Raw genomic sequence first — 10,228 nt, 5'->3', positions numbered from 1 at the left:
CCATTAGCAGTGCCCCTAGCAGTATGCCCCCAGTAGTAGTGTCCCTAGTAGTATGCATCCAGTATTATGCCCCCATTAGTAGTGCCCCCAGTAGAATGCCCCTAGTAAGTATGCCCCCATTAGTTGTGGTCCCAGTAGTATGCCCCCATTAGTAGTGCTCCCAGTAGTATGCCTCCATTAGTAGTGCCCCTAGTAGTAAGCCCCCAGTAGTAGTGTCCCTAATAGTATGCCCCCAGTAGTAGTGCCCCCAGTAGTATTCCCCCAGTAGTTGTGTTCCTTGTAGTATTCCCCCATTAGTAGTGTCCCCACTGGTATGCCCCCATTAGTAGTGCCCCTAGTAGTATGTCCCCAGTAGTAGTGTCCCTAGTAGTATGCATCCAGTAGTTTGCCCCCATTAGTAGTGCCCCCAGTAGTATGCCCCCAGTAGTTGTCCCTAGTAGTATGCCCCCATTAGTAGTGCCCCTAGTAGTATGCCCCCACTAGTATTTCCCCCAGGAGTAGTGTTCCTAGTAGTATGCCCCATTACAAGTGCCCCATTAGTAGTGCCCCTAGTAGTATCCCTCCATTAGAAGTCCCCTGTTAATTGTGTCTCAATTAGTTGTGCCACCATTAGTTGTGCCCCCAGTAGCGCCCCCTTACACACAAAGAAAAAAAATTACTTGAATCCCCGCTCCTGCCGTGATCACAGCCGTCCGCTCTTCTCTGCAGAAAGAGCTCATGAGTGAGCTCCAGCCGGCTCCCTCTGTGGATGCAGCAGCCAATTAGAGTGTGTCTGACTATCATTGGCTGCTATAACAAACACACAGCTGCCGCTGGCAGCTGTGTGTTTGTTTCTGTGTAGGGCAGACCGCTATCACTGCAGTCTGCCCTACACTTGTGGGGCCCTGATGTTGGATTCTCTCGCGAGGAACCGACATCAGGAGGCCACCGTTCGGCCTCGAAGTGGGATCCGAGTCAGGCGGGGAACACCTGAACACCGTTCGGGTGGACTCAGATCCCTGATGTTCAGAGCGGTTTGGATTTCACAGAATTTGAACAGCTCATCTCTAATTTGGGGTGGTTATTTTTTGAAGGAATGTGACCCAAGTCACCAGGAACAAGTTAGTTATCTAACGGGTAAAAAAGAAGAAAAGAAAAATGTCCACTTACCCCCTAAAATGTTAAGGGGAAGTGAATGGGCCACTGCATTACACATATTGGAGAATGTAATCTTTACATGTCTGATCAGTTTTGTTATGAACATATTGATGTACAGTATTTACCTGTATTGGTAAAACGTCATTATTTGTTCATTAAATACTATTGTTTCAGATTGCAGTATTGCCCCTTCCAATATACAGTAGAATGTGGATTTACTGTAATACAAATTCACATAAAAGCAAATGTTCACATAAAACATATAAATTATTAATATATTTATTTTATATGGTTATGATTTTTCTGTCTCTGGGGCATTGTCATAACAGTGTTACCATATTACATAATCTGTAGCCCAATAAAGCAGCCAGACAAGTACCCAGTGTATTGCTGAAGCTTTATTGTGCTTTTAATTAAGTTGCTTAGGAGATATAGAAAGAGGGATTAATTAGCAAAGCTGTGCTGTTTGCACATACTGTAGAATTAGGGTTTAATTTAGATCTGTGAATTCAGCAAGAATATAATGCATTGAGGCCCTGATCGCACAAAAAAAAAATATGTATCAGTTTACATACAGTACATTAAATAATTATTTAGCTGGTCTTTTCACACGTTTTTGTTTTCTTGCACCTCCTATCTGTCCCTCAGGATTCTGAACATTTCTACTTCCTCCATTACTCAGGTCAACGCCAAATGCAGGGATATTGTATTCGACATCCCTTAGGTACCGCAAACCTGGCACATAAGGTTTTTTAGCTTGCCCAGGTTTTCTTGCATCATCAACAGATCTTAAGCTTCCAAACTGGTTTGCAATGAGTGGTTTTGCACCAACGAATGTCATGTAGCCAGATATCACAGATAGGTCATCTTGCTGATTCTCTTCACTTCCCTTCTTGGAATCTTTGTTGGCTAAAGCGCTGTTGGCATTGAAAGTAGTATCGGATGATTCGTTACTCTCCTCACTAGAGAAAGACTTGTCTTGCTTACCTGATGACACATTACTCGCTTCACTAGAGGAAGCCCCATCTTGATTACTGGCTAGTGCATTTACCTCCTCACTGGAGGAAGACTCTTCTTGTTGACCAGCTAGCTCCTTACTCTCCTCACTGGAGGAATACTCTTTTTGCTTACTGGCTGGTGCATTACTTTCTTCACTAGAGGAGGACTCATCTTGGTTATTAGCTGATGCATTACTCTCCTCACTAGAATACTCCTCATGATTACTGACTGATGCATTACTTTCCTCACTAGAGGAGGACTCATCTTGCTTACTCGCTGATGCATTATTCTCCACACTAGAAGACTGTTCTTGATTACTGGCTGGTGCATTACTTTTTTCACTAGAGGAGGACTCATCTTGCTTACTGGCTGATGCATTATTCTCCTTACTGGCAGACTGTTCTTGATTACCGGCTGGTGTATTACTTTCCTCAATGTAGGAAGATCGTACTTGATTGATAGTACCCTGGAATCCAAGTACTGGAAGACCATTTCCTATTACAATAAAGTAAAATAAAACCTTAAGTAAGAAGCAAGCGTGTAACTTGTATATGGCAAATAAGTGGGCATCTATACATTACAAGTCTAAAATGAAAATTATAATCTGTTATATGTTAATTTATAACCAAACAGTAGAAGTTTCATGATAACCAACTGCAAAGCAAAATTGGTGCATATAATATGTACTGCCCAAATTAAATTATGGCTTTTTAGACATCTGGTTCTTACCAAGATTTACATCTCTCCTTTTGGGATTTCTCAATACAATATCGGATGCTTCCGGTGGCTTCTCATTATTGCTATCGGGCCTTACTGAGTCCACTTTCCCATATTCAGGCCAGCTAAAAGTATGGGCGTCACTGTTTGAACTGGGTTTACCAGGAAATACAAATCCTTGTTTATCTGAAAAAACAAACAAACAGGATGGCTATGTGTTTAGTGCAAATAATTTTCCCTTTTTCTATTCACAAAAACCACTATACTGTACAATGACTATATTCCACTTAATTATTATTATATGAAGAACCTAATTATTAATAAGTGTTGATTGGCAGAACAAAAAAAAATAGTAAAGCTTAACTGGAAGATTGCTACATACAGTAGTTAGTAGTAAATATATATATATATTAGGGGTGTGCACCGGACACTTTTCGTGTTTTGTGTTTTGGTTTTGGATCTGGATCTTTCTTCGTGTTTTGGATCTGGATTGGTTTTGCCAAAACCACCCTTCCGTGTTTTGGGTTCTGGGTTTTGTGTTTTGGATCTGGATTTTTTCTTAAAAAATAAAAAAAACCCGCTAAAATCACATAAATGGGCCTTTTTTTGTTCCTACGCTATTAATAACCCCAATAACATTAATTTCCACTCATTTCCACTCTATTCTGAACACCTCACACCTCACAATATTGTTTTTAGGCCAAAAGGTTGTACCGAGGAAGCTGGATGACTATGCTAAGCGACACAAGGGGGCGGCACAAACACGTGGCCCATCTAGGAGTGGCACTGCAGTGGCAGACAGGAAGCCAATCAGCGTTATGGTGCCCATTTGCATGTAGCACGAACCCGGGAGATCCGTGCTACATGCATCTGTGTGATTGGCACAGAGCAATGACAGGTCCGTGAGACCCGTCTGTGCTGCTGTGGTAAAAAAAAAAAAAAAAACCTGTGTAAAAAAAGAAAAAAATGGCGTGCACCCCCCCAAAAAAGAGCAACCAGCCCCGGGCATTAGTAACCCAGTGCTGGGTGTGCTTAAATACAGGGGACAAACGATGTAGGGGTCCCCTGTACTTAAGCACAACCAGCACCGGGCTAGTCAGAACCAGCGCTGGTTGCCAAAATACGGGGGACAAACGACGTAGGGGTCCCCTGTATTCTGCGCAACCAGCTCTGGGCTCTGATCCGGTCCTGGTTCTGGAAATATAGGGGACAAAAAATGAGTAGGGTTCCCCTGTATGTTCCAGAACCAGCACTGGACTTTTTCTAGCGGGGGGCTGATGCCACAGCCAGGGGAGCCCTTTCACCGGGCCCCCCAGCCGCAGCATCAACCCTGAACGCTAGTCAGCCCAGGCCGGGGATCCCTGGAGAGCTGGGGACCCCCCCAATAAAGGGGTCACCCTCTCCAGGGCACCCCAGGCCCAGGCTGATAGCCCGGGGCTATCCCCGCCACCCCTGGTGGCGGTGGGTGGCGGGTTGATTGTGTGGTGTGGTGTAAATAAAGAATATCAAACATTGTCTTTACAAGTAGAACTGCAAGTCCCAGCTAGCCTGCCCCGCATGCTGGTACTTGGAGAACCACAAGTACCAGCATGCAGGGCATTAAGGGCCCACTAGTACCTGTAGTTCACCTGTAAAAAAAATGTTTAAAAAAACACAGGACACACACACCGTGACAGTATAAGTTTATTAAACATACATACACACACACACATGTACACATACTCACCTATGTAACCTGTAGCATCGGTCCACTTGTCCGGTAAAGTATCCCTAGGGGACCTGTGAAAAAAAACATACTCACCATCTCCTATGCGAGGTTCTGTCCTCTTCGTTCCAAAGTAGGCATCCCCGGACTTGGCAAAAAAAAAAAAACGAAAACGCGATCCACGAACTTAGTACCGTTCTATAGAACGGTACTTCCCGAATGAGAGCTTAGCGGCGGGGTATCACCATGGAAACCCCGCTGCTAAGCGTTCATTGGCTGAGAGAGGTCATCTCCCGTCTCTCAGCCAATGAACGGCTCCCTCCATTGTAGTCAATGGTGGGAACCGCAGGGTAAACTTTAATAACCTTGCGGCTCCCAGCATTGACTACAATGGAGGGAGCCGTTCATTGGCTGAGAGAGACGGGAGATGGCCTCTCTCAGCCAATGAACGCTTAGCAGCGGGGTTTCCATGGTGATACCCCGCCGCTAAGCTCTCATTCGGGAAGTACCGTTCTATAGAACGGTACTAAGTTCGTGGATCGCGTTTTCGTTTTTTTTTTTTGCCAAGTCCGGGGATGCCTACTTTGGAACGAAGAGGACAGAACCTCGCATAGGAGATGGTGAGTATGTTTTTTTTCACAGGTCCCCTATGGATACTTTACCGGACAAGTGGACCGATGCTACAGGGTTACATAGGTGAGTATGTGTACATGTGTGTGTGTGTGTGTGTGTGTATGTATGTTTAATAAACTTATACTGTCACGGTGTGTGTGTCCTGTGTTTTTTTTAAACATTTTTTTACAGGTGAACTACAGGTACTAGTGGGCCCTTAATGCCCTGCATGCTGGTACTTGTGGTTCTCCAAGTACCAGCATGCGGGGCAGGCTTGCTGGGACTTGCAGTTCTACTTGTAAAGACAATGTTTGATATTCTTTATTTACACCACACCACACAATCAACCCGCCACCCACCGCCACCAGGGGTGGCGGGGATAGCCCCGGGCTATCAGCCTGGGCCTGGGGTGCCCTGGAGAGGGTGACCCCTTTATTGGGGGGGTCCCCAGCTCTCCAGGGATCCCCGGCCTGGGCTGACTAGCGGTCAGGGCTGATGCTGCGGCTGGGGGGCCCGGTGAAAGGGCTCCCCTGGCTGTGGCATCAGCCCCCCGCTAGAAAAAGTCCAGTGCTGGTTCTGGAACATACAGGGGAACCCTACTCATTTTTTTCCCCTGTATTTCCAGAACCAGGACCGGATCAGAGCCCAGAGCTGGTTGCGCAGAATACGGGGGACCCCTACGTCGTTTGTCCCCCGTATTTTGGCAACCAGCTCTGGTTCTGACTAGCCCGGTGCTGGTTGTGTTTAAGTACAGGGGACCCCTATGTCGTTTGTCCCCTGTATTTAAGCACACCCAGCACTGGGTCACTAATGCCCGGGGCTGGTTACTCTTTTTTTGGGGGGGAGGACGCCATTTTTTTCTCTTTTTACACAGGTTTTTTTTTTTTTATTTACCACAGCAGCACAGACGGGTCTCACGGACCCGTTAGTGCTCTGTGTCAATGACACAGATGCAAGTAGCACGGATCTCCTGGTCCGTGCGTGCATCTGTGTCATTGAAATACACAGCAGCACAGACGGGTCTCACTGACCCATCTGTGCTCTGTGTCACTGTCAATCACACAGATGCATGTAGCACGGATCTCACGAGTCCGTGCTACATGCAAATGAGCACCATAATGCTGATTGGCTGAGAGCCGTGACAGACGGCTCTGTCAGCCAATCAGCACTTTGCCCATTAAAGGCAAAGGCATTTTTTTTTAAATGGCCGCTCGAGGCAAAACCTCGAGATCCGACAGCAGATCTCGAGGTTTTGCCTCGGGAGAGGGATCCGGGGCAGACAGGGAGATCCGAGCTTGGGCTCGGATCGCCCCGGATCCCCGAAGTTCGGGTGGGTTCGGTTCTCAGGGAACCGAACCCGCTCATCCCTAATATATATATATATATATATATATATATTTATCTGATATATAAAATTCATTGGTATGTTTGCTTGTCTGTCTATCGGGTTATGCATTCAGACACTCCTGCACCAATTGCACCTTCCACTGGATGGATTTGGATGAAATTTCACAGAGGGGTGGTAATTGGTCTGGAAAGCCTAACTTAATAGCTTGAAGATTTAAACCCGGGCGATGCCGGGTACTTCATTATTCTGTTTGTTTGTTTGTCTGTACAGTTATGCATTCAGACACCCCTGCACTGATTGGGATAAAACCAATGCGAGATTGTCCAGTTGGATCTGAGCCAGGTTTATGGGGGTTACAGTCCCTGTCGGTCCTCCCGTTTGTGTACGCTGGGCACAAATTTGACCCACTGAGTCTGTTCTGAGCCTTCCACTGGATGAATTTCAACGAAAACTTCACAGAGTGGTAATATTGGATCCCAGAAGACATACTAGGGGGTTGAGGTCCCGGTTAGACCTCCCATTGGTGTACGTTGGGCAGTACTTTGACCCGAGGAGCCTGTTCTGGGTCTTCCACTGGATGGATTTGGATGAAAACTTCACAGAGGTGTGGTAATTGGTCTGGGATGCCTACCTTAAAAACTTGAAGATTTAATCCCGGGCAACGCCGGGTACTTCATTTTTTGTTTGTTTGTTTGTCTGCCCGGTTATGCATTCGGACACCCCTGCACTGACTGGGAGTATACCAATGCGTGGTGGTCCAGTTGGATCCTGGTCAGGTTTTAGGGGGGTTAGTGTTCCGGTCGGACCTCCCATTTGTGTACGCTGGGCAGAACTTTGACCAGGGGAGCCTGTTCTGGGCCTTCCACTAGATGGACTTGGATGAAAACTTCACAGAGGGGTAGCAAATGGTCTGGGATGCCTAACTTAATAACTTAAAGATTTAAACCTGGGCAATGCCGAGTACTTAAGATAGTTTTATTTATATATATATATATATATATATATATAAATAACACTAAAATATATATATATATAAACAAACATGTATATATATATATATATATATATATATACACACACACACGTCATATATGACATGTCAACTTATGTTTTATGCTCTAGAATCTATTCTTTGAATACTCTTAACTGAAGGGTCCTCTTTGGCTGTAAAAGCAAAGGCCAATGCTTTGTCCATATTAATGTAAAAGTGCAGATGGAGCTGAGTTTGTTGCAATGACTGGTACACAAATGGTTTTGTACTGCCTGATAATATACCACCCTACTAATAGGTAAGCTTAGGGACCTGTATTAAGATTGCATATTTAGTAATTGTGCACTGTTCTATTAAAAAAAAACCACTATGCCAACATTAAATTAAATGGTAAGAAATTGTTTTATTTGGAGTGTTTAAAGAGTCGGAAGTCTAAATATGTATTGACAGTACACCAGATCTAGAACTGTATTCGCAATCTAGAGAGAACTGTTTTTCAAATTTCAGCTAATCAGATTAGTACACAGCATATTTAGGAACTTCCTTACTTTACAGTGTGTTACAAATTTGTATTCAATTCCACATTCAGTTGCAAAATATTTAATCAGAAGATTCTATAGTTGGCTGAAAACTAAAATACATATTTGGTTAATCCCTAGTAGAGATGAGCGGTTTGGTTTTGCTGAAAACCGAACACACCCGACTCGCATCTTAGCGCCAAGTTCGGAACTTGGATCTAAACACCGGATCTCACGTGTTTTGGATTGCATGCAAGTTCCTCCCTCATGATTTCAGGTGCCCTGAGGTGGTCAAAATTGACTAGAAATTACTGGAAATTAATGTTATCAATGCTAATAATACTAAATGAACAAAAACAGGTTCATGTTACATGAATGTAGCTAATTTTGTACATTTTTAAAGAAAACCAAAACTAAAAATGAAACAAAACACATGAGGATAGTTTTGCCAAAACCAAAACACAACGATGATTATTAGAGCCAAAAGCAAAACACAGGGGGTCTGTGCACATCTCTAATCTCTAGTATAGTATGTATTGATATTTAAAAATGGTCTAGTGATGTACGAGTATAAGTGTAAACACATATAACGTCTTTTAGAACATATATCACAGCAAAGTAAAAGTTGTAATATCAATGTAAACAGACATAATATTGACCTACTAGTTTTATCCATAGACAAGTAGGTACTATATAAATCCAAGCACTATTTACACAAGACTAAAACAATAGTTGGTCTGAATATAGTTATTTTTTTTCTTGTCCTGGCAGACACTTTTGAGCCATTGATTATTGAACTATTCCCATGGGCAGCACGATTGGTGTAATGGTTAGCATTACTGCCTCACAGCACTGAGGACTTGGGTTTGAGTCCCACCACCGTCCTAACTGTGTGGAGTTTGTATATCCTCCCTGTGGTTGCGTAGAGTTTCTCCAGGTACTCCGGTTTCCTCCCACAATCTAAAAATATAATGGTAGGTTAATTGATAAAAACTAACCCTATTGTGTATGTGTGTGAGCATGTGGTAGGGAATATAGAGTGTAAGCACCACTGGGGCAGGGACTGATATGAATGGCCAAATATTCTCTCTGTAAAGTGCTGCAGAATATGTGTGCGCTATATAAATAACAGGTAATAAATAAATAAATAAATAAATAAATCCTTGTTCGCTTAGTGCAATATAAACATTTACCAATGAGCTCAGGTATTGATCATGACATACTGAACAGCTGTGTATAACTAAATCTTTATGAAATGTGCTTACCATTATTATGGCTGTTGGCCAGACAAATGGCTGCCAAAGAGAGGAATATTATGATTTTCATTGCCACCACTGCTCCTCAGCTGACTCTATTATGGTAGTTGTGAAGAGTTAATCACCTTTTAAATGAGGGCGTGTAACATCACCACCTCCTTAGTTGTTTTAGAGGAGGGTCTGGCGTGTACAGGAGCAGGTTTCCAGGACTTTGTCTCTCTCAGTGATTCATTTTAGTGTCATCATGCACTTATGAGACTCATATGGTGCTTGAGAGAAAGAATAACCAGCCAAGTAATGGAAAAAAATATGGGTGGAGGCTCAATGTGAATACTGGTCTGTTTAGAATGTTTAGAAATCAAATAAGCAAGTCAAGAAAATCTGGATGCCTCAAACACCTTAATATAGGGGGAATGATTTTCTCCATTATAACTAGACAGGCCATAATGTCACAGCACAAAGTACACCACAAAAAAAGTATTGAAACATTCAGGGTACAGGAAAGCTGAGATTAATTGTCTGTGACTGTCACATTGCCTATTCCTCATCTATCTTCTGCATAAAATTAGGCATATGAGCTCAATTATCACATGGTGATAAGCAGGGCCAGCTCTAAGGCTCTAGGGGTGTTCGACCAGTGCGGTCGAACAGTGGCGCCACCCATAGAGGGCGCACCCCTCCCCAACATCCCGCTGTTCCACCCATGGGCCGAAGTGGCACGCGGGTGATCAAATCGGGAGGTTGGGGACTCCCACCGCTGCAGCTATGTGGTGGTGCCGTAGTAGCTGAATGGATGCTGCGCGCATGCGCGCAGCATCCATTCAGTGACAGGAGAGGGCTGGGGGAAGCCCAGCTAGTGAGGCTCCCCTCCAGCCTGACGTTATTTGGAGGCTTGCCATGCGGGCACGCCTCCAAATATCATCATATAGGGGGTGTGGGCTATGG

The 10,228-nt window shown here is 44.1% G+C and overlaps 1 protein-coding gene across 1 annotated transcript; it reads right to left on the bottom strand.

Moving 5' to 3' along the window:
- Positions 1-1,516: 1,516 nt before the first annotated feature.
- LOC148501448 (uncharacterized) lies at positions 1,517-9,380 on the bottom strand. The gene is made up of 3 exons (XM_088450398.1): positions 9,293-9,380; positions 2,866-3,039; positions 1,517-2,631 (listed from the first exon to the last, which is right to left on the bottom strand). Exons 1-3 carry the CDS (start codon positions 9,351-9,353, stop codon positions 1,727-1,729), a joined length of 1,140 nt encoding a protein of 379 aa, XP_088306524.1. The 5' UTR covers positions 9,354-9,380; the 3' UTR covers positions 1,517-1,726.
- Positions 9,381-10,228: the final 848 nt, after the last annotated feature.

This window comes from Taudactylus pleione, unplaced genomic scaffold, assembly GCF_031769625.1.
Source record: "Taudactylus pleione unplaced genomic scaffold, aTauple2 ptg000518l, whole genome shotgun sequence".
NCBI lineage: Eukaryota > Metazoa > Chordata > Amphibia > Anura > Myobatrachidae > Taudactylus > Taudactylus pleione.
The sequence above is the reverse complement of the archived record's forward strand: the minus strand, read 5'-3'. Positions and strand labels throughout refer to the sequence as shown.

Excerpts from the sequence above, each read along its gene's own strand:
- LOC148501448 (XM_088450398.1), bottom strand. The coding sequence starts at position 9,353 with ATGAAAATCATAATATTCCTCTCTTTGGCAGCCATTTGTCTGGCCAAC. Across the intron at positions 3,040-9,292 it reads GGCCAACAGCCATAATAATG|ATAAACAAGGATTTGTATTT; the intron begins GTAAGCACATTT and ends TTGTTTTTTCAG. Across the intron at positions 2,632-2,865 it reads AAGGAGAGATGTAAATCTTG|GAAATGGTCTTCCAGTACTT; the intron begins GTAAGAACCAGA and ends TTATTGTAATAG.